Here is a 26,778-nt window from a genome sequence, read left to right as displayed (position 1 = left end):
CAGCATCCATTGCTTGCATATGTTGTACTTCTTGCCCGTGAACCTCTAACTCCCTTCCAACATGGTGTTCGGTAAAAATGTCCTAGGTGAAGGTTCAAATTTAAAAATAACCAATGAATAGGGTTATATGATAAAAAACTTGCATATTTACTATAAATTTGCCGAACAAACATCACAAATATGCTCACCACCAGCCCAATAAGACTTGAATCTGCTCTTAACCAGATGCTAAAAATGATAGATCTAGGCAAACCTGCTCACCACCAGCCAAAAAGACAGATCTCTCTCAACCAGCTGAAAATCATGTAGATAGAGTCAAGTCTGCTCAGCATCAGCATGAAATCACTCAGATCTATTAATAAATAGCACCAACACAATGAATTTTTCATTGGATCTGCTGAAAAATAACAAATCAGCAGCTAAAACTTCTAGTTTTGCAAATCTAAGCAACAATATAGGAAGCTTCAATCTGCTTCCAATTCGTCTATACTGTCAGAAAACTGAGAAATAAGACTAATCTGGGCTGTGAATTGATTTTTACAGCACTTTTTTGAGCATTTCCTTATTTGCACATGGGCTCCATATGATTCCTTACAACTGTGCAGACACGTATGATTGTACTGCTGTACCATACAACAGTTAAGAATGGCCGCTGAAAACAGCCACTGAAAAACATTGTATGGTGGCTGAAAATGGAACCCCAATTTAAAAAAATTGACCTTGCTACTGAATTTTAAAAATGAAACAATAACTAGTTCTCTTGACTCTTTGATGAGCTATATGCTCATTGCTAGCAAACTCTCAGTCCATCTCTACTAACAGCAATCCTTATATCTTAACACTCTCACAAATTCCATGGCCCCAGCCAAGCTACGCTCCAATACACCATATTATGAAAATTGAGCATATATAGAAACCAAGATAACTCGAAAGAATTTTTTGTATTGTATATCGTAATGTTAAAGCAAAAGTTTCCTTGAGTCATCAATCCACTTTATAAATGTGGAATAAACCAAAAAAATAAAGTGACAGAAAGCATAAAAGCATAAAATAATAATAATAAACTAATTTTAAGGTCACAGCCAAGCCAGATACCAAATTGGTGCATGTGACCTCCTTATTTGTGGGACAAGGGACCCACCTCCACGCAGTGATTTGACTGCTAAAGCCTACAAGGTGTACATCCTCTACCACCCTATGGATTTGAACCTGTGAGCTCTTGGGAGGGAACAAATGCTCTTAACCATTAGGCCCACTAAAGTAACCTAGAGTCAAAATGACTCTATTGATGCCTAAATCTAATATTGACCATTATAAGCTGATATTTAATTTTAACATGTTGATTGTAAAGATTATTTTTCTATGGAAGAACCATACTTAGCACCAATAGGTGAAGATATGTACCCAGAGGCTTATCATAAATTCACTAACCTGCAGCATACCAAAAAGGTAGTCCCCACAAGTAACACCAGGTTCAAGTTCCCAGTCATGGCCTGGTGGTCTGTCGCGGAGCACCTCAATAAAGGTTACAAAGAAGTTGTGAACTCCTTCTCTCAGTTGTTGAATATAGCTACAGAAACAAATAAATCAGAGTTAATGGCAGTTACTGTTAAGGCTTGATAGAATAACAATGAGACCCTACTGAGGCCATATATGAAAAGCATTAAGAACTTACGCATGTTGATCTGTGCTTCCTTTGTTCCCATATACAGTTAGGCCTTGGTTGACCTGATAATACGATATTATAATAATATAATTCCAAACGTTAATAGTTCTTCAAAATATCAGCGAGATGTGGCATCTCATCCAAATATCTAAAAATTAACAGCAATAAAATTAACAAATAGTCTGTCCTATAATTACCCGGTTCCCATCTAAATCAAACTCTTTTCCAAGAGATTCCATGACAAGCTGTTGCAGATAGCGGCTAAATAAAAGCAGGCTATCTTTATAAGGAAGAACAACCATATCCTGAGGAAAACAGGGTGGTACATTAATATGCTAAAACAAATTATACATAATGGGATTAACAGCAAGAAATACAGTAACGTAGTACAACAATGCTTTGAAGCCTGAAGCTCTAATGGAACAAACCTTGAAACCTTTACCATCAGAGGCCCAATACCAGCATAGTGCCAACAAGGCTGCAGGATTGGTTTTAACCTGAACAAAATGCATCCAAAAAAAAGTTAGTTTTAAATGTTTCATGAGATAAAGAAACAAATGGAATTATCCATGTGTGGTGATTCAACTAATTGATACATACCACAGGAATCCTTGTTGCTTCATCCATAATAGATGCACCGGTAAGCATTTCCCTGATATCAATACCCTGAGCATGAAAAACAAAGGCTCTGAGAAACTGTATGGACAGCATAACAAGCAAAAAGAAAATTGGAACTAGCCCATGAATTGAAGAAACAGGCCTGAAGAGCTGCTGGAAGCAGTCCAACAGCTGACATTTCAGATGTTCGACCTCCAACCCAATCAAACATTGGAAATCTTGCCACCCATCTTTCTATCCTAGCAGTGTTGTCCAGTAATGAATTCTCCTGAGTAATGGCCACACCCTAAACAAAGAGGGCCAAAAGAGTTTATTCAATTCACTTTTATTCAAGAAATTCATAAAGCTTGAACAAACTTGAAACTGAAATCAACTTAAGAAGCATAAGCTCAGAATAATTAAATCTCGTCATACTTATGCCATTATTTAAAGCAAATGGATGATAATCTAAGTTGCATGAGTGTACCCAGACCTGGTGAAAGGGTGCCTGAAACCATTCCGGGTTCCCATTTCCTGTATAAGATTCAGGAATGGGGACATCATATCACAAACCCAGAAAAAAACAGGCTCTTCACTGAAGAACCAGGTTCTTCCCAGCAAGTGAGTGGGAAAGATGGCACCAAACAGGTACCCCAAATTCCTAATCCTTCAATTACTTCACGTGCGTTTTCACTCAAAACACTAACTCGCCGTATTGTTTTACCATTACAACTCAGAAAGGAGAAACAGTATAGCAGTGAAGGAATTTCGGCGCTCTATTCTTGCTAAACATATGTGTACAATAAAAGACAATGATATGGTGAGGAGATCTGAATGCAGCACGACATATGTAGTTGCCGCTTGGTTTAAAACTTTAACTTGACACAAGAGTCCAGGCCTATTAATGTCAATTTCAATCTTCAAGCGATCATGATCAAGTTGATTGTTCAGCGTTTTTATAATCATTGTGTGATTATTCAACACCTCAATGAAGCAGTGTGCATGTTTTGGTTGCTACTTGCTGAAAATGATATTAAGCAATGTGCATATTTTTAATTTTTTTCCTATTAATTAATATATGCATATATACAAATATACTTGACAAACCAAAGTCTCCAATTTCAAAAGCCATCACTGCCCCCATCCCTGAACCAAAGTACCCTAGCAACATAGATAATAATTCAACAAATTCATTCCATCATTACAGAATTCCACCAAAAGGAAGATCATATCAATCAGCAGTGTAGGAATCCAAGTAATCCCGTGACATACACTCTTTTAATTAGTAGGATTTGCTAAACAGATCAGGACAGCCTTCAATATTCCATTTAACTCTTTCACTAATGTGTCCAATAACACTACAAACTAACATGGCATGCAAAATCATCTATCAGGGCTAAAGCAGTTCCAATTTGTAGTGCTCGTGACCCTGTATAGCTGAGTTCAAAGGCAATCTATACATTAAGTATGAAGTTTATTTCTCTCACCTGCAAAGTCCTTCCAAAAGTGAAAAAAGATAGAGAAACTAAGAATTCAAACCTGCTTGGAAAAATCAAGGCCTGCTTCACGGAAGGCTTTCTGCACTTCCAACAATCCATTTCTAGTTTCTGGAGTGCCTCCACTCTGCAGGAAGCAAGATTGCTCCATCTCAATGCCCTCATGAAATATTCTAATTATGATTTCTATTGAAAAGGGTAAGTCTTTATATTGCTATAATATCTTGGTCTAAGAGCCCTGCGAAATCAACAAACCTTTGAGATAACAATCACAAGGGTTGAAGCAAGTTCTGGTCCAAGCTGGGCAATTTGGTGATCAATGCCTGCAGGGTCTGTGTTATCAATAAATCTTATCTGCAAAAGGGAGAAAACATTAAGTATAATACAGACCCTGTAGCATTGTCATATGTATTTGCATCACAGACTATAAGCCTAATAGCATAACATTAATTAAAAAAGAAAAAAGAAAATATATAAACAAATCGATTGAGCTGCTACCATATCTGCTATGTTTGATGGAGGGTAAAGCTTAAACTCAAGATACATACCCATGCATGAACAGGCATTTAGGAAATAGCTAAGAGGAAAGCCACTGTATGACCATTTCCAATTGCATTGAATAGCATAAAGATGTTTTAGAAATAAAATTAAATAATAATATAAATAATAAAAAAACAAAAAATAAAATTGTTGAAAAACAAACAGAATTATCCCTGCTAATAACATTTAAGTTTGCAACCACCATTCAGAAGGAGACATAGAAACAGAGATGAAAACAAATCAAAGAACAGAGGCTAAATGAGATTCACTTCCAAAAATCTAAATAAACCCATTGTTGCGAAGACAACATGGACAGTACATCAAATGGTAGGTTTTTGACGTGATCAAACATTTAATTACACAACTAATCTTTTATAGCAAACTCCTCATGGGCTACACATGACTTTAACCCCAAATAAAGGCAGTAACCTATGAAGACAAATGAAATACCTTTAGAGGAGGATTATCTGGAGCCAATGCCTCTGCAACAAATTCTGGACCCAAAGCTGACCCTCCAATTCCCACAGATAGCACATGAGTAAAGCGACCTGTTGGAGAGGATGGTGGCTTGATCTGTTACAGTGAAACATGCAGTCATCAACAAACGGAAAGGTGGCTAGCATATAAGAGTGAGTTCAGAAATATGAATAAGCAACCTGCTGCAAAATTATATAGGAGAAGTTGGCAAAATGGAAATGTATTTGGAAGACAGGCAGTTTCTATACATACATGGTTATTACTAATGTACCCTAAGTCACATGACACTGTACACACGGTGTTAAAGTTTTAAGGGCTACATTGTTCTCTGCTGTAGAGAATTGCATTTTGAACCTTTTTCGACAGTTTTCACATTACATTCACCTCATATCATCATAAGCAATTATATAGAGAGAACATAAACAACACAATGGAACAGAAAGGAACAAAACAAAAGCATACACAATAGAGACACCAGGTTTTTTGGTCAGAGACCGGGGCAAAACCCCACAAAGGGGAAAACCCAAAATCAATTCTTCTTCTTCTTCTTAGATATTCAGCTGAGATACAATCAAATAGTACAATTATAAGCTTCATCAATCACATTGGGCCACCTAGGGCCAACCCTGGATCATACAACAACCTCATGAGATGGCAGCAGACAAGTCTATCAAGGAGGCATTCACAAGCCTGCCACAAAACCTCTAATTAACAGATGAAACCATAAGGGCTGCCTCCATATCACTGTCACAAGTAGCATATATTTCTGACTCAAGTAGCATCCATATGACTGCGATAGCAGCACGTGTCACTGTTATGTATCAAGGTCATAACACTGTCAAGTATCAATGTATCACATAAGTATCACAGCCATACATATATCACAATGTTAAGGACAAGTATCATGGCCATACATCACTGTCATATCACTGAAGATTACCTCTCTGTAACTCCATAAATTAGGGCTTGATAAGTAGCTCTCTTGACTGTTCTTTACATCCTCAAAGAGTCATCCTAAGGGCATCACACACAGTGACAAATCTGAAGAAATTTCAACCCACACTCTGATTATCAGTTTTCCTTATCACTCCATGCATTTAGTTTTAAATCCAAGCATAATAAGAATTCTAAAATCTGGAAATGAAAATATTTTTTGAAAACACAAATTTAGAGATTTCACGACTGCTGAGATTGCAGAAATAAAACACAACAAAATTATGACAGCCACACACAAAAAATAACACATTGATTTTTTGTCAATGTGACCTTGAAAAAACCCCCTAACACTCTTGGGAAAACCAGTTTGAGAGCTCTTCTTTATTTCTGAAAATGCTTTTACATAGAAACTAAAATACACAGTAAAAATTCCAGCAACCACAAATTACAACTTATCTCGATTTTCGTGCTTGAACTCCGCTTCAAAAATTGTGCCAATCAACAAACAGTCAAAACAGAACTTTTTCCAACAATAATACAGCATTAAATGTTGTACGGCCTGCCTTGAAAATCGTTCCAGACCGCACAGATTTCAGCAGTACAGCTACCTTGAAATTTGTGCCCTTGCTGCTGTCACTCTTCTTCGATTGCTATGTCTTTCTCCTGTTGTACGGTTTTGCCTTGGGTTGCGTGCCAAAAAATGTTGCTGCCCAGATTTGCTGAAATGTCTTCTTGTTGTTCTCCTTCACTTCCTCACTGCTCAAAAATTTTCTCTTTGCTCTCTCTTCTCTCTCTCAAATGCTCATGAAATGAATGAATTGATCTTTCCTCCTCTTCTCCTTTTACTCTCTAAATGGCCTTTTGGATTACCCTAAGATCTAATGGCTGAGATTCATTGATTTAGCGATGAGAATAAATGTGCATTTAGTTCTCACTTTCTATTTTTTAACTCACCCACTTAGCCTTTTATTTCCATAGTCACTTTTTTCACTTTCTAATTCTTCATTGACTTTAATAAAGAGGTGACTTTACAACTTATAAAGTCAATTTTAAATTAGAATTTAACTTTACCACTTATAAAGTCACTTTTAAATTAAATTGACTTTACCACTTATAAAGTCACTTTAGGAGAAAAGTAAAAAATAAATTTGGACACTTTTCCCTATGCCAAAGATCAAAGCCTTAGGAAACCATTTGTCCTCTGGTACCCAAATTTTAACACTCCCTCTTACCAAGGAAACTGTTCCTCACCACTCCCATCTTGTCTCTGAAATAGACATTCTTGCCCCGTGGTGAGGCTTTGGCGAAAATGTCCACTACTTGCTCATTTGTGGAAATGTACTCAAGCTTGACAGTGCCCTTTGGGACATAGTCTCTAATGAAGTGATACTTGATCTCAATATGCTTTGACCTGTCATGAAAAATTGGATTCTCCGTGAGTTTTATGCAACTCTGATTATCACAGTAAATTACTGAAGGTCTCAATGCCTGACCAAATAGACCAAACAACATCTTGCGAACCCATATGGCCTCACAACTAGCCAAACCAGCAGCCATATACTCTGCCTCATCTAAGCTCAATGCAACTGATTGTTGTTTTCAGCTAATCCACGACACAACTGTCGAACCCAACCCAAAACAACACCTAGAAATACTCTTCCAATCTGAAGCACAACCTGCCCAATCTGAATCTGTGTACCCTGCCAATCTCACTCCATCACCCTGTCTATAATCGAGACCAAAATCCACAGTCCCCTGCAAGTAACGTAGAATGTGTTTTGCAGCCACCCAGTGCACTCTCCTGGACTCACACATGAACTGACTCAGTGTTAACTGCAAAACATATATCTAGTCGAGTGTTGACCAAATACATCAAATAACCAACCCACTATTTGTATAGAGTAGGATCCACCAACTCGGAATCAGAAGCGTGAAGCTTCTTCCACTTAGTGATCATAGGTGTAGACATGGGTTTGCAGTTCTCAATGTGAAATCTGCTAAGAATATCCACAATTTACTTCCCTTGTCCCAAGAAGAAATACCCCTCCTCCTGCCACACCTCCAATCCCAGAAAATAATGCATCAAGCCGATATCCTTCATCTCAATCTCTGAAGCAATATCTCTCTTGCAGCCCTCAATGAGTCTCTTTGCACCAGTGATGATCAAGTCATCAACAAACAACACCAGAATGAGAGGCTCCTCACCCACCACAATGAAGTATAGGTTTGGATCAGCCTCACTCTTTGTGAAACCCAACTGTTGTAAGTATGTATCAATCCTCGACTACCAAGATCTAAGAGCTTGCTTCAGGCCAAAAGTGCCTTTTTTCAATCTGCATACATGGGACTCCTTCCCATGCACCTCAAAGTCTTGTAGCTACTTAATATAAACATCCTCCTGAATGAAGCCATTGAGAAATGCGGTCTTCACATCCATCTGGTGGATCTTCCAACCCATATCTGCTGCAACCGATATAATGGAGCGAATAGATGTATACTGAGCTATAGGAGCGAACGTCTCCTCATAGTCAACTCCCTCTACTTGTGAGAACCCTCTTGGCCACAAATCGAGCCTTGAACATCTCAATGCTGCCATCTGCAGCATGCTTTATCTTGTAGAGCCATCTGGAAGTAACAACAGATTTACCTTCAAGCCTCAGCACTACCTCCCAAACATCGTTCTTCATCATAGAAGAATACTCCTCCATCATGGCCTCTCTCTAGACCTACTGGCTGGCAACTTCCTCATAATTAGAAGGCTCGGAGTCAACAATGCCTGTTACCAATGCCATGTAACTACAAAACCGTTTGGTTTACTCTCTCTAACCTGTCTCTTTGGCCCAGCAACTGATGTGGCCTCGCGCATGGTATCTTGAACCCACTTGGGCTTCCTCTTCCCTAAGCATACTTCTCCCACCAGAGTGCAAGAATCCTCATCATCATCAGAAGCCTAAACTCCTGAAGGCTTGCCAACTGACCTCATGCATGAATCTGTGCCTGTAGATGCTGAAGTACCGTGCGAACTGTCCATTAGTGGACTACCCTGTGAACTGCTCTGCGAACTACCCTGCATGTTGTCCGAAGAACCACCCACCTAACTCTGAGAGCCACTTCTCACTGATGGGCCTGACACTGTAATCGACGTACCTCCTGATCCCTGTGACCAACTCAGCTGCCCCTGAGGGTCTGGTGACTTTGGATACTCTAACTCCTATGACCTCCTGAAAGCTCTCTCCTCCTCGAACTTCACATCCCGCCTGATAACCACTTTCCTCTATGCAGGAATATAAATCCAATAAGCTTTCGAGGTCTCACTATAACCCACAAAGATGTCCTTGTCTGCAGTGGGCTCTAGCTTGGTCTTGTTCTCCTTGAGGACATGGGAATATATAAGGCACCCAAAGATACGAAAGTGCCCAACATCAGGCTTCTTCCTAGAAAAAGCCTCCTCCGGAGTCACATTCCCCAAGGCACGATGTGGACTCCTGTTCTGCAAGTACACAGCCATGTTGCAAGCCTCTGGCCACAAAAATAAAGGTAACCCTTGATCATGAAGCATGGCTTTGGCATCCCCTACAATGGATCTGTTCTTCCTCTCCGCAACCCCATTCTGTTGGGGGTTGTAAGGAACTGTGAACTCCCTCCTAATGCCTGTCTCAACACAAAAATCAACAAACTCACCAAGGGTATACCCCCCTCCATTGTCTGACCTGAGGACCTTGATCTTCCTACTTGTCTGGGTCTCCACAAGAGCTTTAAACTCTTGAAACCGCTTGAAGACCTCACTCTTGGTCTTCAAGAAATAAATCCAAGTTTTCCTGGAGTGGTCACCAATGAATAAAACATAGTATTCATAGCCACTCAAGGATACATGAGACATCTGACCACTCACATCGATATGAAACAAGTCAAGGATCTCGGTCGCTCTGCTGTCACTTCTGGGAAAATGGGATCTGGCAAACTTCCCCATAGCACATCCTCTGCATACATCAAGGTGATCAGCACTGAAATCTGGCACACCAGTGCTGATCTCCCGCAATTTACTCAAGGCCCCATGATACATGTGCCCCATCCTGCGGTGCCAAATCTCACACAACTCTGAACTGCTAGATCTGTTGTCGGTCCTGTCTCGAGTGCTGCTACTCAATGCCATCAGGGGCTGGAATGAGAACTTGTACATCTTGGCATGGCGCACACCAATCTCTCTAGCTGAAGAAGTTGGAGTTCACCTAAGATATATAAGCACTTGCCCTCTCCTGAACAACACATCATACCCTCTGTCACATCTGACACTTTCAAGGGAGGTTTGGGTCCCCTATCAAATGTCAATGTCCCCACATTGATTGCTCTAACAATGTTGTAATCACCAAGTACTACATCCATATCAATATCATCCTCTGAAATCTCTGAGAAGTACTCTCTAACTCCTTTCATGTGGCGGGAATCGCCACTGTCAACATACCAAATGCTAGAAGATGCTCTGCTAGTAGCGGGGAATGCACACTCCCTCTGAACCTGTATGGAAGGTGATCCTGCACTAGTGGCCTCACAAGCTATGAACCCAAACTCTCGATCAAAGCTCTCTGAGAAGCTCTCTATCTCTGCAAAAGCTACCATGGGTTTGTCTTTCCCTTTCTTGTTCTTCTTCTCCGAACACACAACAACATAGTGTCCCAACTTTTGACAATTCCAACATTTGACTATGGAATAGTCCTTCTCCTTGTTTTGTTGCTTGCCTTTACCTTTGCCTTTGTCTCCACTATTGGAAGCTTGCTCCTTTGCTCTGCCCTTCTTGCCTCTTGCTAACAATGCCACATTGTCATCCTCATCCACCTGTTTGGCTGCCCGAAGATGGTTCTTTCTGATCTCATTTTGAATGCAATCATCCCACAACCTCTCCCAATCAGGAAGGTTTTCCCGTGCAACAATGTCATCCACAAAATTCTCCCTAGTCTTGAGAAGATCATTCAAATCAATCCTCACCAACTGAGTGGGTGCAATGATCTCACCTACGGCTGTCAACTCATCTCTCACTGAAGTGATCTTTGTGAGGTATGTTGTAGCACTGTCAGCCTTAGTCATTTTAATGGCCTTCAGTTTCTCCTTTAGGACCACTTTTCTGTTTTCATTTGAGCTCTGGTAAAGACTGGTCAAGGTTGTCCACATCTCATGTGCATGAGTCTTTCCTCTCACATGAGGAATGACATGGTCTTTGATTCCTTCCAGAATCAATCTTTTTGCCTTAGCATTCTTTTTGTTAAACTCTGGCAACTATACAGGGTCAGCAAGTACTACTACTGGGTTTTATGCAATGTTGCATTAATCGTTATCGGGATAATATCAGCGCGAGGAAAAAATCGGAAAAAATCATAATTATCTAGAAAATCGGAAATGATCAAGAAAAAATCGTTTGGTACAAAAATATTCATTTTTTTTTCATTTTTTTTTCAATTTTTTTAATATCTAAAGCATCTACAACATAAAATAAATACATTGACACATAAATATGATAAAAGAACTAATATATAAGATGTTTAATATCATTTCTAGTGCTAAAATCACACAAAACAGTGAATTGTGTCCTGCATAGTAAGTCCTGACTCCTGAGTCCCAACTCAACCTCAAAATATCAACAAAAAATATAATAATGTATCTCATATCAAGAGTCATAATGTCATATACAATGAAATGAATCAAATAACTAAATACCACTGATTTCCTTTGCCCCTCCAGATGTAGATGTCGGTGGAGTTGGCAGGCCGCAGTAGACTATGGAGTTTGTTGTGCTCTAGAAGTTGAAGAACTAGGAGCTACAGGAGGTAGACCACGTCTTCTACGTGTGACAGCGGTAGCTTGGGTCACCTCCTCCTCCTCAACAAAAACAAAACAAAACAAAAAAATTCCCACGATTTTTTCCCAAAAAATCGAGCAAAAAAAAAATTCCGAGTACTACTCGCGATATTCTCGTTCTAATGAAAAACTCGCGATAAAACGATAAAATCGCGATAATATCGCGATTTTCACAACACTGGTTCTATGTGGTATTTACCATAATGCACCAGACTTTTGTTTCCTCAAAGATGCTCTGGATTCTCTCCTTCCATGCACTGTAGTTGTTCTGCCATCCAAACTGTCTTCAACTCTCAAACTCAAAGACATGTTTCATTGTCCTACCAAACTGAAATTTTCAAATCTATGGTAAAGGTTTATGTTTTCTGTGTAAAAATCAGCGCGTTGTAATTTTCACTTTGTTGTCCCAAACTGCACTTTTCAGCCAACCAAGCTCTGATACCATGAAGAAATTTCAACCCCCACCCCGGTTATCAGTTTTCCTTATCACTCCATGCATTTAGTTTTAAATCCAAGCATGATAAAAATTCTAAAATTTGGAAATGACAATATTTTCTGGTAACACAAATTTAGAGATTTCACAACTGCTAAAATTGCAGAAATAAAACACAGCAAAATTATGACAGTCACACACAGAAAATAACACAGTGATTTTTGGTCAATGTGACCCTGGAAAAACACCCTACAACTCTTAGGGAAAACCAGTTTGAGAGCTCTTTATTTCTGAGAATGTTTTTACAGAGAAACTGAAATACACAGTACAAATTACAACTTATCGCGACTTTCGTCCTTGAACTCCACCTCGAAAATAGTGCCAATCAACAAACAGCCAAAACAGAAATTTTTACAACAATAAAACAGCATTAAATGCTCTACAACCTACCTCGAAAATCGTGCCTAGAACATGTTGTACAGATTGTACAAATCGTATAGATTTCAATAGTCTAGTTGCCTCGAAAATCGTGCCCAAAACCTGCCTTGAAAATCGTGCCCTTGCCAATGTCCCTCTTCCTCAATTTTTTTGTCTTTCTCCTACTGTACAGTTTTGCCTTGGGATGTGTGCCAATAAATGTTGCTGCCCAGATTTGTTGAAATGTCTTCTTGCTGCTCTCCTTCACTTCCTCACTACTAGAAATTTTCTCCTTGCCCTCCCTTCTCTCTCTCAAATGCTCATGAAAGAATGAATTGATCTTTTCCTCTTCTCTTCTCCTTTTACTCTCTAAATGACCTTTTGGGTTACCCTAAGATCTAATGGCTAAGATTCATTTAGATCTACGGATGAGAATAAATGTGCATTTAATTCTCACTTTCTATTTTTTTACTCACCCACTTACTCTTTTATTTCCATAGTCACTTTTTTCACTTTCTAATTCTTCATTGACTTTAATAAAGTCACCTTTAAATTAGAATGTAACTTTACCACTTATAAAGTCACTTTTAAATTAAATTGACTTTACCACTTATAAAGTCACTTTAGGAGAAAAGTAAAAATAAATTTGGACATTTTTCCCTAGGCCAAAAGATCAAAGCCTTAAGGAACCACTTGTCCTCTGGTACCCAAATTTTAACGAAATTTGCCCTTTTGTCTATTGTTCTAGCATTCACCAAACCAGCCACTATCTAAACAGCTTTCTACATTCCTGGCAAAACATCAATATAGAAAGACCAACCATACCTCTGAGAAATGACATGATTATGTCCCCAAATATTCCTCAACCTCTCTACGTGAACCTGCGTTTTTCAGCCCTGCTTAGGGATACATGCCTCAAAACCTCCTCAAAAGCAGCGTTGTTCCACCTTTTACAAGCCTCTTCTCCTGCACTATTCTTCAAGGTATCCCGATCCCTTCTTCATAGATCATATGATCATTGTTCACACATAAACAAGGGCTCCACCCTACCTACAATTACATAGAAATATAGCGGCCCTCGTCACAGAGATTTTGTCACCAAACCATCCTCAGAAAACCGCCCAGGAATGTCTCCAAACTCAGCCTTGTACACTAACCAAGCTAGGCCTTTCAAACATAAAAGATGTGTCCAAAAATCCGTCCATTTCTTCTCTACAAATAGCTTAAAGAAAGGTCACTGATAGGGCCACAGAAGGCCGCATTGATCACAGAGATAGGCCGCATTTGATGACAGAGAGTAGGTTGCATTGATTAGGAGAATAGGCCGCAAAGATGGATCTTTGTATGCCAACCATGCGAGCTGCCTCAGAACTAGCCACAGAGCATCTGAAATCTTCCACATGTGAAGTGAAATTTGAATGCAAATGGTGGAGGATAGGCACCAATTTAAAGTTGATTCTCCATGCGAAGGGTCACGTCATTTGGCCGGGCTGACTTGAACTATTATGAGGCCGACTTGTTAATTGTGTGTCCCACATTAATTTGAGTCACCAATCCAATTTGAACATTTTATTGATAATTTTCTTTTATCAAATTTATATTCTCCTTTTGGGGCAAGATGGTTTCTCCTTCGGGTAGTTGGGCTTTTCTTGGGGAAATTTATCCTGAAGCTGCCCAAATTTCAACACGCAGGACACACAGATTTGAGATTCCAATATGGAACACTTTGACCCTAGAAACAGGACATGGGGATCACATTTTATATATATCTATATATATATATATATATAGAAAGACCAAATCCAATTTTTTTTAAATTAGAACATTTACAAAATATTGAAACAACTAGTTACTACATCAATAATGACTAAAATTCAAACACGCAAAAAATTAGATATAATACACAAAAAAATAAAAATTTAGAAGTCACATAAAAATCAAAATTTATTACATAGATACTAATCACCGATACTATAGGTTGGAATGCCAAAGGGAAATACAAAATAAGCTAGATCCTAGAACCATAGATGGAAGCATCTCGATCTCATAGCTTGTCATTGTCGATCCCCCTCCATGTCAAGATCATCAAAATCATCACCATTGTCACTGCTCTCTCCTCCTCCTCTATACCCAATCCAAGATTTGCATCTACTAGTGTGGAGGATGACACTTTGAGAGGATCACCATCATCAAAAGCAATAAGCTGTAGCACTAATTCATTAAGATCTAAGTTAGTTAATGCCAACTCAAATTTGCGGTCCTGTTACCACTCAAACTAGCAGGGGACCTAAGGGGGATCCCTAAAGGGCAAATGCTAGGCCAAGGGCAACAAATGGACACTTAGCCCACTGTCACCTCAGATAAGGCTCCCTTATATTTACGGACTTTCACCAATGGGAGGAGACCCAGTATGTATGGAATCACCAATAAAGGATAAGTCAACGGATATGAGTGACCCAAATAAACCCTTTCCCAAAAGAGTTTGAAGGATGGAGCTTGGTTGCTTTCTAAGCAAGGTACGATGTATTCTAAGGAAAGGAAGAGAGGATTTGAGGGTTAGATTTACGGGATAAGACTTGTGAAGGAGTTCCCCAATCCCTAAAATCCTTACTAGAATTGGTATCCCAAATGCTTCTTGAAGATTGATCTTTCAAAGAAGCGGGACCACACAGGGTCAAGTGGACCCGATCTAGGGTAGGAGGAAAGTATATGGAAACCAATGGTATTCTTACCCTAAACAAGGTAGGCAAAAAGGGTCAAAGAAAGAATTTCACTTGAAGATGTTTTGACCCTATGAGGTACTAGCCTTGGGGATGGCAAGGCAAGATTTGATCCCAAATCTAGGGCTTAGCTTTTCTCCCAACTCCACCATCGGAATGGCTTCAAAATTGGAGGAGAGCTTGAGGAAAGGCCAACGCAAGAGACCCTAGGAGATCGAATTTTTTGGATAGCTAGATTGTCGGGAAATTGATGCCCTAGGTACCCCAACTTGGCTAGACCTAGAAGGAGGTGAAAGAATATGAGTTTTAGTGACCACTCTTGGTAGATCAGTGCCTTAATCTTTGGGAGAATGGAGTCTATGATGAATATGAATAGGATTTCTTGGTTCCCATTCAAGGATGCCTCAGGATCACTTCGTTGGCCTTCTAGGTCAAGAAGAAGCAATCTTGCAGCTTTTATATTTCGATGTGCAAAAGAAATGGCTTATCAAGGTCAAATTCTTTGATAGAATTACCTATCAAAACTCATACATAAATTTCCAATTCATCCTCTAGAAAAAGTGCGAAAAGCTCAAGAGAGATAAGAGATCCAAACCAAAGTGATGATGAGCAAATGAGCATTTGCTCATCTCACTTGTATTTATATACAACTTAGGAGTTCGAATTAGCCTCCTTGGCCTACATAAGCCTCAAAAATAAAATAATGTTCTAATATTGTAACATTTGGTGACAAGCCCACCAAACTAGCTCATAAATGAAAAAGTAAGCCTCTAAAAAGGTCAAATAATAATCTATGCATGTCGTACGGACCTCTAAGAGATATGATGAGGTCCATGGGTGCCACAATGAAGAATAGGACCCTCAAAAGCAGAGGAAAAGGGGTTGGACCCTTGTAATAACCTGTGGTGCTCCACATGGCATGTGAGGTCACACAAGTACCCTCATGGGTCTCCAAACAAATCGAAGACGCTTTTAGATCGCTTGCAAGGGCTAGGATGATGGTTTAGGTGATGGCACATCATCGTGCAAGTCCTGAATCATCTGCCAAGTGTATGGTGTAAGTCTGGGCCAACTGGGCATAATGGATGAGGTGTATCCTCCTCGTCCAATAAGTGAACCACGAGCAATCTCTGGATGATTTTGCAGATCCATGGAGCGCAATCTGTTGCAGTGGAGGCCCATGGCTCTCAACGCTCACCCTACATGTGCCAATGTAACCCTCTGGAGGGTTAGGACCCCATATAGGGAGACCAAACCCAAAATGGAAACCATCTGCAATCCCGTATAAGATCCAATGTGTCCCTTAGCCTTCTAGTACAAAAAGTCATTTAAAGAAATCAACTAAATGAGCTTACCTAATCATAGACCACAGGTGGGGACTTCATAACGGCTTGCTTTTCCATAATGGCTTCGGCATGTGCCAATTTCCCCTAAACTCCAAATGGGGTCAACCAATAATCCTATTAGGTGGTTTCTACTTCTAAAGGGGATAATATAGTCAAGGTACATCCTTCAAAGGTGGTGGCATGTGACAGATAGGTGAATGAAGTAAGGAATGAGGAGGGGCAGCCCTGGGTCACATGTCGGGGTACAAGGGTAACTAATAAGAGGGAAGCCCACACTTGGGTTTATAATGTATAGGAGGGAGCAATCGTGGTACATGAGGTGTTGCGGCCTTGATTTTTCCACCCTATTTTATATTCCTTTTGTCTTTTTATGATTTTCTTTGATTAACTGCTCGGGCTCAAGGGGTAAGAGCATGATGTATAAGATATAGCACTGAATACCCCCTTTTAAAGTGTGGCGGTTCATTGCCCTCCAAGGGTTGGGACAATCATGGGTTCCTATATGACAAATGAGGTTCATAAAACCTATAGGAACCATGGTGATGGCCATGATGATAGGGTAGAGCTCATGTATTGGTTTTTGCCCACGTGCTAAATGTATTTGTCTCAGCCATATTTTTGCAGTTTGTGGTACATTTTCCTATTGAATGTGGCCATATATGCTTTTATCTTTCTTTTCAGTTGCATCAACCTCCGGGCTTCATTCCAGGCCATGACCCAAGTTGAGGGCAAGGAGAAGGGGCAAGCAAACCCTATGTGGATCCAATGGAGGAATGTGGACCCGGGTGGGAGAAATGATGAATGGGGTAATAATGAATGGAAAGGGGGGTAATATAATCATATAAGGGAGCGAGACCATGTAACCAAAATCGGGATTTCCTGTCAAACAGCATCCTTATAACCAAATGGTCAGTAAAAGAGATCCCACGGGACTAGAATCCAAGGTTAATTCCTAAAAGGGGGCTAGGGGACAAAAGCACAGACCTAGCCCATTCTTTTCGTCGAATCCCCCCATTAACCCATGCCCAAAAGTGTCCATGATAAGCAAACTACAATACTCAATTTCCAAATGACAAGGCATAATGATGACCCAGGTGGGAGAAATGATGAATGGGGTAATAATAAATGGAAAGGGGGGTAATATAATCATATAAGGGAGCGAGACCATGCAACCAAAATCGGGATTTCTCGTGAAACACCATCCTTGTAACCAAATGGTCAGTGAAAGAGATCCCAGGGACTAGAATCCAAGGTTAATTCCTAAAAGGGGGCTAGGGGACAAAAGCACAGACCTAGCCCATTCTTTTCGTCGAATCCCCCCATTAATCCATGCCCAAAAGTGTCCATGATAAGCAAACTACAATACTCAATTTCCAAATGACAAGGCATACCTTTAGATTCGAGAGGCCCACCTTCAAACATACGATCATGGCAAATGAGCAAGGGACCACATGGTTGGGTCAAGTGGCGAAAAAATGGCACAATGAGCTAGCCAGTGGCTACAAGGGGTTGTTGGCTACCAGTTGAGGGCCATCTTGGAGAAAAAAAAGAATCTCCTAGGGATATCACCCACAAAATGGTGGGTAACAAAACCATATCATCAGGAAATATATCCAACATCTTTATATTTCCCTTCAACCACTTGTCCCTCGTCTTATAAATTAGCAGACAAACCAATAGCTAAATGATATCTTCTATATCACAGTGATGAGTTCTCCCTTCCAAGCAGCAATAGAACACTCAATTTATCTCTTCTCATCCAGTACTTCTTCAATACAAACATCTATTTTGGGCTTCTCCATTTGGCCTCAAATGTTAAGAACTTAGGAGAGAGGGTTCCAATAAACTAGGATAGGCTTTGTGCCATTCATATCATAGACTCTAGATCTACTCACCTTGTACATCATTCTCCTAGATTGTCAACCGTCTCCAAAGTTGGCTTTCCAAGATATAGGTTAGAATCCTAGTTTACTTTCCACGTCTTGCTTTTATAAAGGAGACGCTTTAGTGCTTCAAATTAGTATGAACATCTTTGTAGCTAATAGTCCCATTGACCTACTTTATTGGTCACTTGTCTAACATTTATTCATTTGTCTTCTCTTATCTACTCAAGCCTACTCTTTTTTCGAGTTGTGAAAATTCTCACGTGTGCTCGAATTCCTCTCAAAACAAGCGGATGAAGAACTTGATAGAAGAGCCTCATGGCTAACTACTATAGAAGAGAGAATGTTGCTCCATTGCTTCCCCACCAAGGCCCCATAAGGCATCATTTACAATATCATAAGTGCTTGTCCATATGAAGGACCACAAGCACATCATAGCATCCAAATATCCCAATGCCCATGGAATATGTCCCCATCCACCTCATTAAGGGATGATATGTCTTCATATCCTTCTAAATGCTTCCTTCCTCTCCTTTGAAAAACTATCTATCCATGTAAGAAGGGAATCTAACAAAAGACCCGCCATTGAGACAATCAATATTGTAGTACTTGGAATTCAAAAAATAAGCCAAGCAAGGAAAAGGTTTGCAATTCTTTTCCCACTTAGTGATAAAAGAATTCCATATGGTGGTGAACAAGATGGTGGGGTACAAGATGAAATTTGTGGTCCTTCATATGGAAAAGCACTTATAGTATTGGAATTGATGCCTTATGGGACCTGTTATCCCATATCCCAATTAATTATCTGGCAGTGAATGCAAATCACAATGTGTTCGAACAAAGCCCTTTTACTCATTGGTAGAGTCAAAGTGAAGGAGGAAGTTGTTTTTAAAAGGATTCAACCTAGAGCTTGAGGATGTGGTTATCCAATACAAAAACACTTGTCAAAGATTCATTAGATAATAAAAAATTGGTTTCAAGCCATATTTGGCAATGAATTAATGATTCAAAGCAATCAACCTCCTCTCAAACTTTCGGTCAACGTCACTCATTCTCTACAATAACAATCTTCACTACCTCAATCAAGGAGTCTGTCCATGCCTACAAACCACAACAAAGAAATGATAGCATACATGATATTATCGATAAGATCTACCCTCTCCCACCCAACCATCATCTAACAATGTATCCTTGACTTTTTTCTTAAGCAATTTGATCTCTCTTCAAAAAGACCAAAACTCAAATAACAATGGCCCCAATATTCACAATAATAGATTTGTTACTCTTTGTAGATTGTGAGGGCATTAGTATGGTTTTGTGCAAAATTGTAGATATGATAGGCATCATCAATGAGAGACCCCATCCATACAACATCCAAATCAACAGATTTAAGTGCTAAATTCAAAGAATCAACAATGGAAGTGTCTAATATACACGATCATTTTTTTAACCATGGGAATCAATATTGTCAACCACCCACACGTTTGGGTAACTCGAAGAGAATCTTTCTCCTACGATGCAATTTTCCAACCAACAACCCTAACATGATCCACAAATAGCCTGCCTTAAATGCCCCTTAGCTATTATTTGATTAGTGCATTCATTCATCTAGCTTACTCATTTGATGAAGGTGGGTCCTCTATCATGATTTTTGTACTCGAGTGCTTTCATTTAATATTTAAATACATTCTAGTATGGGTCACAAGCTGAATTGGAAGATTGCCCGCAATTAGTTTTACACTTGTTCCCTTACACCTTGGTGGTTATCACTTGTCCCTAGTCTAGTGTGACCTTCCTTGGGGCCTTTCTTTCACTGTCCAGGAAGGGCACAAGTAGGAGGTTCTAACATTAAAATATTTTAACATTTTTTTCTATATATAGATATATATGATTTTGATATCACATGTTAAAATATTTTTGAAAAGTATAAGGTTTTAACATCTTAATCACATATCTTTTTTTACTTCTAATTACTTTACATGAAATTATATTAGGTCATATGAACAACTAATTAAATATGCATAGCATATTTTTTTTTTCTTTTTTAATATAGCCGACATTGTTTTTCTATTTAGAGAATATTTTATTTTTATTTTAAGAGGGACAGACATACTTACACATCACTTTCACATTGGGCTGTAGAATGAGCCTCTCAGCTCAACAAGCTCATGGTTTTGGCAACCCATGGTATTTGCAGGATAAAGAAAAGCAAAAGAAATACAAATATCATACAAATATTATCTTTACATGTGATAACTTTTATCTTTTTATGTAGAGGAAATTATCCAAGGAATTAAAGGTGGTAATTTCCCATGATATTTGCAAAGTAAAGAAAAACAAAAGAAATACAATCTATCTTCATTTGAATCTTAAGCTTTATTTTTTTAAGAAAAGGTTAATGGTTTTGTATTAAAAGGAAAAATTGGTTTCAAGGCCAGCACCTTTACATAGTTCAGCTATTTTTGTTCCTTCAGAAGGCTTACATATCCACAAGACATATTTTCTATGCCCAGGCTTTCTTCTAACTATAATTCTATACTACTATCTACTATAGAGTTTGCAATATGCTCCTAATAACAAAATCTATTTGCAGAACATTAACAGTGAGCAATACATCTAGCCTGAGACTGATGGGCCAACTTCAAAAGATACCTTGGCATGTTCTGTTACTTCACCCTGCTCCATCTGTGCTTGTTCGATTCTGCTAAGTTGCTCTCTTCCTAGCAAAGTTGCACTGCAATCCATATCTTAATGAGTGCCTCTGGCTCCTATCCGGATGTTAGCTTCCAGCCTGTTCATCCTAATATCCGAGACAGCTCCATCCACCTCCATAATTTCCTGCAGCTTTTCAAATTTGCTTTACAGTAGCTCACATTTTTTTATCAAGAAGTACCAAATGCGCATGTTTATCCTAAGCATCCAGTTCACTTCTGCGATTTAGAAGGGTCAATATGTACTCCACAATCTCCATTAAACGGTCCAACAACTTATTCATTATGTCCTGCTCTTGAACGTGAGAAGTCGGAGTGTTTGTCGCCGTGTTAATTTGCATACACATCTCAGCTATTATAACAAGACTTAGACCCAAGTTCCCAGTGATTTCTCCTGAGAGTTGCAGCAAATATGAAACTGCAGACATTTATAGATATGTCAGCCTTGCTTTTCCACTCTCCCTTGTCAAGACTACCATTTAATGGAGTTACAATCCTATCCTGCCTTATTCATGACACCGTCGGAATAGTACGCCTGTGAAAAAACCTTGAGATCGCTTGAAATTTCTCCAATAATTCATCACAGCGATTACATGTGATCCCTTGTGAAGTATTTAAATTTATACAACATTTTCTCCATGCATCTCCTTGAAAGGGATTGGCAAGCCTTCAGGTGTCCTTCCTTGGGATGGCGTGGATAAAGCTAGGAGAGTTGTTTTTTTTAGCATTATAAGCTACTTTGTAGCACAAGATCCTTTAATGATGAGCTGCCATTTTTCTTGCTCATTAAAGGAACAATTAGATGTCACCACGAAATGGTAATAAGAGGAAAATTTGATATGCCAACCAGTTGTCGAGTAAAAAGTTCCATGGCCCTTAACACCATTATGCTCATTTTGGTTTACATAATGGTTAGTGTCGCTTTGCATGCAAGAGGATTATCAGTTATAAGGCCTTGATCCAAATCCAGCTTGCCTTGTTGCATATCCACACCCTTATTGGCTAGAGCATCTGCCGTTGTATTCAGGTGCCGCTTTACATGGTAGAATTCAATTACTTTATAGTGTTTTAACTGTAGATTTATCCTTTAAACAATGGAGGGGCTAGGGAGGCTACGATTGTTTTTAAGCTCCACTACCTATTTAATAACATTTAGTCCCCATAAACCATCAATCGACTGATTCTTCTAGCAATAACTCATTCTAATCCTTGCCATAAGGCCAAGTATTCAGCTTGATAAATCATAAGTTCTATTTTTTAGGTGACAGAAATGATATATATATATATAAAGGTCATCAATCAAATTTTATAAGGGATTGTTTTAAAAAAAACTATTGAAGTTTCTAAAATACTAAACTATCAAGAAAAAACTCAAAATTATAATAATAAAAAAATACATTAATAAAAAATTATTTATTTTGAAGTCATTTAAAAAAATTATAAGGGTTAAAACGAAAAAATAGAAGGTGGGGTCCACGAGTAAACAGGGCAACCCCAAAATGGTTAACAATGATGATCTACATACCAAAGTCAATAAATGTGGAGACGAATTCAAGAGTGAGAGATATCATCTCAACAACATGGAAAAGGCACAAACAAAAATCAAGGAAGGACAAAAGTTGTTGATTGGGGAGATGAATCAGCTAATAGAGAGAAGGAACAAAATTGATAATCAACTCACAGAATCTGAAGATCGATGGCAATCTACACTAAGAATAAAGGACAAAACTACCAGTATGCTTAACTACCATGGCAAACAGATTAATCAACTAGTTGAGAAGTTAATTAACTAGTTGAGATTAATTAACTATACAACCCTTAGTCTATCAAAGACCGATACCTAGTCCACAAAATACAAGTGAACGAGACCATCAAGAACCACCTAAAATAGTTTCTTCAAGCAGTCAATATCACAAAAGAATTCCACACAGAAATCACCAACATATTAAGAAGGAATTACCAAATAACGATGGCAAGGACCATAGAGGAGCAGTTGTTTGGGTCAATAAAATGGAAGGGATTTTTAAATTTTTTAATCAAACCACCCATTAGGTGAAAGAGAAAAGATAATGACACATCACAATATTTAGAGTAGAGTTAGGCACTTTCCCAACCCGACCAGTGAAAGAACCCTTATTTGCACTTGACCTATAGTTGAGCCAATAAGGACACAAATACCGATGATAGGGATACGAGGGCCTTGGATTGGGAGAGGGAAAGAGATTTGGCCTTGGGAACCACCATAGCAGAATGAAATAGTGAACCCCGACAATCGTTCCATAGACTGAAAATAAAAATTACTTGCCGCCATAGCAGGCTGGCTACACGGCAACTATTGATTGAGTGGTAGCAACCTGGGAGATGGAACAGCACTACCGATTAAATGGTAGGCATCAGAAATAAGGCCATCGTCCGAGGAAAATGTAAATGGCTACACACAAATGGAAAGTTTTGGCAACTAGAAAAAATGGACTCACAGAGGAACAATTGCTAAACATGTACATTTGTGGATTAAAATATTATATCCATAGTGAAGTAAAGCTATGGAAGCCTAAAACAATTGAGGATGCCAGGCATGTAGTAAAATTGACCAAACAAAAGAACAAGTTCAACAAACTCAACACCAAAACTGGCTCCACCATGAACTAGTTGAGTGTGTTCACAACAAAACATATATTCAGCCTAGTGTTGACCAGATACATAAAGGAACCTATTAGTTGCCTATACACTGTGGGAACCACTAATTCACCTTCAAAAGCGCCCATCTTCTTCAGGTTAGTGATCATCGATGTAGACATAGGTCTGCAATCCTCCATCTTGAACCTCCTCAAGATCTTAACTACATACATGCCTTGTCCAAGGAAAATCTCTCCTACTTGTTGCCACACATTCAATCCCAAAAATGTAATGCATCAACCTGATGTCCTTCATGTCGAATTCTGAAGCAAGATCCTCCTTACACATCCCTATGAGTTTCTTCAATCCTGTCAAAAATAGATCATCCATATATAATACAAAGATGAGTGGTTCACCCTCAACAAGTACATAGTACAAGTTGGGATCCACCTCACTCTTGGTGAAGCCCAAACTAAGAAGATATCCATCGATCTTGGCATACCATACGCACAGAGCCTACTTCAGCCCATAAAGGGCCTTCTTCAATATGCGTACATGGAAATCTCTCCCATATACATCAAAACCCTAAGGTTGCTCAATATACACCTCCTCCTCAATCACTCTATTGAGAAAAGTAGTCTTCACATCCATTTGATGTATGCTCCACGTCGTCTCTGAAACAATGGACATAACTGCTCTAATGGATGCATATCTGGAGATGGGTGTAAATGTCCCCTCATAGTCCACTCCCTCCTTTTGGGAGAACCCTCTCACCGCGAACCTCACTTTATACTTCTCAACACTGCCATCAGCTGCATGTTTGATCTTATAGATTCATCGAAAAGTGACCACAAACTTTCCATTTGGCCTCGACATGATTTCCCATACATCATTGCTCATGATGGAGCTATACTCGTTTATCATGGCATCTCTCCAGACCTACTCATCTATAGCTTCCTCAAAAGTGAAAGGTTCAAATTTGCTAGTGCTGCTCGTCGTCCCAAATAACTGGAAAATATCGTCGGTGGTTTGCTTTGCCTAAAAGGTGTTGCTAGGAACCTCCACATGCTCCTCGACATCTCTCAAGGTCTTCTCAGCCCATCTCAACCTCCTCCTAGTAGAGCTCGAAGTAATATCTAACTCCTCCTCCAAATTTGTTGATTGTGTCCCTGCTCAACCTTAGGAGCCTCTTGCTCTTGATCCTCTACCATTGTTGGCTCCTTCCAATGAGATTTTGTAAGGGTCCTACCTTGATCAAATCTGACATCTCGACTCAATATCACCATCCTTTGTCCTGGAATGTAGACTCGGCAAGCCTTTGAGACCACGTTGTAGCCCACAAATACGCCCCTCTCAAACAAGGGCTCCAGCTTAGTCCTCTTCTTTGTAGGAGCATGAACATAAACTAGACTAGTGAATACGCCAAATGGCTCACATCCAGTTTCACTAATGTCAACAGCTCTTCAGGAGTCTCGTCCTCCAATACCCTATGAGGACGGTTGTTCTTCACATATACAGTTGTATTGCAGGCCTCCGACCAAAAAGAACATAGGCAACTCCTGATCATAGATCATTGCCCTTGTTGCCTCCATGATGGTCCCATTTCTCCTCTCAACAACCCCATTCTGTTGAGAGTTGCAAGGTATGGTGAGTTCCTTCTTAATCCCCACTTCCCTGCGAAAATCCTAGAACTCATTCGATGTATACTCACCCCCATTATCTAATCTCAACACCGTTAATCTTCTTCCCAATCTAGTTCTCCACAAGAGCTTCGAACTCTTGAAATTAATCGAAGACCTCTTCCTTCGTCTTCAAGATGTAGATCCAAGTATTCCTAGAATAATCATCTATGAAGGTCGCAAATTATAAGGACCCTCTGATTGATGTCACATGCATAGGACCACAACTATCTGAGTGCACCAAGTCTAACACGCCCTTTGACCTGGTTTCGTTGTGAGGTTATGCCACTTTGGCCTGCTTGCCAAGCACACACCCTTTACACACTCCATCCTACTTTGCCCAGATGTCTAGAAACCCAGTAACCATCATTTGCACCATAGGAAGAACTCTATAGTGTAGGTACCACATCCTTCTATGTTAAATCTCGCTCTGGTTGTCACTCTCAGGTATGAAAGCCTTCACCAGTTGTCCTCTCAACAAATAGAGATCCCTCTCCCATCTACCAATAACCTGCTTCTTGTTGGAATCGTTCCCTTTTGACCCAACAACCACTTCACCTCTCGTAAAGCTAACCTCCAATCCTTTGTCTTATATAGTTGAAACTTAAAGGAGATTTTCTACAAACACAGTGCATATAATACCTTGTTCACCTCCATGATGCCACCTGGGTCCATCTAGAACTCGATACTTCCACTGCCCTCGACTGCATACTTGGCCTTATCACCAAGCTCCACATGTACATCTCTAGGCCCCCTGGTCATGTTGGTGAAGAAGTCTCGAGATCCGATGAAATGCTCCATTGTCCATGAACCAAAAACCTCTCATGATGGTTCCAAAAAGGCAAGACACTAAGGAAAAGTTTTTCTCAAACTTTGCTCATGTCCTTTTCCTTCTTAAGCTATGAAGGTCTTCCTCCACCCTGGTTCTACTTGGCCTTTGCTTTGCCCTTTTTTGCTTGTGCACCAAGAGCAAGAACCCCATCCACCAAAGTGGACCAATGCTTTTTGCACCCGTTCAGAGCAATTTTATCTAGCTCTAAATCACGCACAGTTTTCCCAACATCTGCAAGCTCATCACGAGCCTACTAGGCCCTCGTGCGATAAGACATACAGTAGGCCCTCGTGCGATAAGACATCACAGTCTCAAATCTATTCATTTTAACATTATTTAACTTTTCTCACGACACCATTTTTTCTGTTCTCATTTGTACTCTTATAAAGACTAATCAGAGCTACCAACATCTTTCTTCCAGTGTCCTTCCCTGATATGTGAGAAATTATTCAATCCCTCACACAATTCAAGATTATGCAGCTTACTTTCATGTCCTTGAGCTTATGCTCCACTACAAGATTCAGATCTGAAGGAACCTACACATCTCTGCTTACTAGATCCCAGAGACCATTCATCTTC

The 26,778-nt window shown here is 39.5% G+C and overlaps 1 protein-coding gene across 1 annotated transcript in view; it reads right to left on the bottom strand.

Annotated features, from left to right (window-relative positions):
• PGI1 (phosphoglucose isomerase 1) overlaps nucleotides 1-26,778 on the bottom strand; it is a 142,281-nt gene that overhangs the window by 83,122 nt on the left and 32,381 nt on the right. The window contains exons 2-10 of the mRNA XM_089459301.1: nucleotides 4,750-4,872; nucleotides 4,015-4,113; nucleotides 3,803-3,886; nucleotides 2,427-2,570; nucleotides 2,267-2,332; nucleotides 2,095-2,163; nucleotides 1,864-1,971; nucleotides 1,676-1,728; nucleotides 1,432-1,570 (exon numbers count right to left, since the gene is read on the bottom strand). Of these exons, the coding sequence (XP_089315427.1) occupies nucleotides 1,432-1,570; nucleotides 1,676-1,728; nucleotides 1,864-1,971; nucleotides 2,095-2,163; nucleotides 2,267-2,332; nucleotides 2,427-2,570; nucleotides 3,803-3,886; nucleotides 4,015-4,113; nucleotides 4,750-4,872 (885 nt within the window). The remainder of the gene's footprint in view (nucleotides 1-1,431; nucleotides 1,571-1,675; nucleotides 1,729-1,863; nucleotides 1,972-2,094; nucleotides 2,164-2,266; nucleotides 2,333-2,426; nucleotides 2,571-3,802; nucleotides 3,887-4,014; nucleotides 4,114-4,749; nucleotides 4,873-26,778) is intronic.

This window comes from Pinus tabuliformis, chromosome 7, assembly GCF_031772625.1.
Source record: "Pinus tabuliformis cultivar Carrire ecotype Pingquan chromosome 7, CPIR1, whole genome shotgun sequence".
In the NCBI taxonomy this organism is placed as follows: Eukaryota; Viridiplantae; Streptophyta; class Pinopsida; order Pinales; family Pinaceae; genus Pinus; species Pinus tabuliformis.
This window is presented reverse-complemented; position numbering and strand designations above follow the sequence as displayed.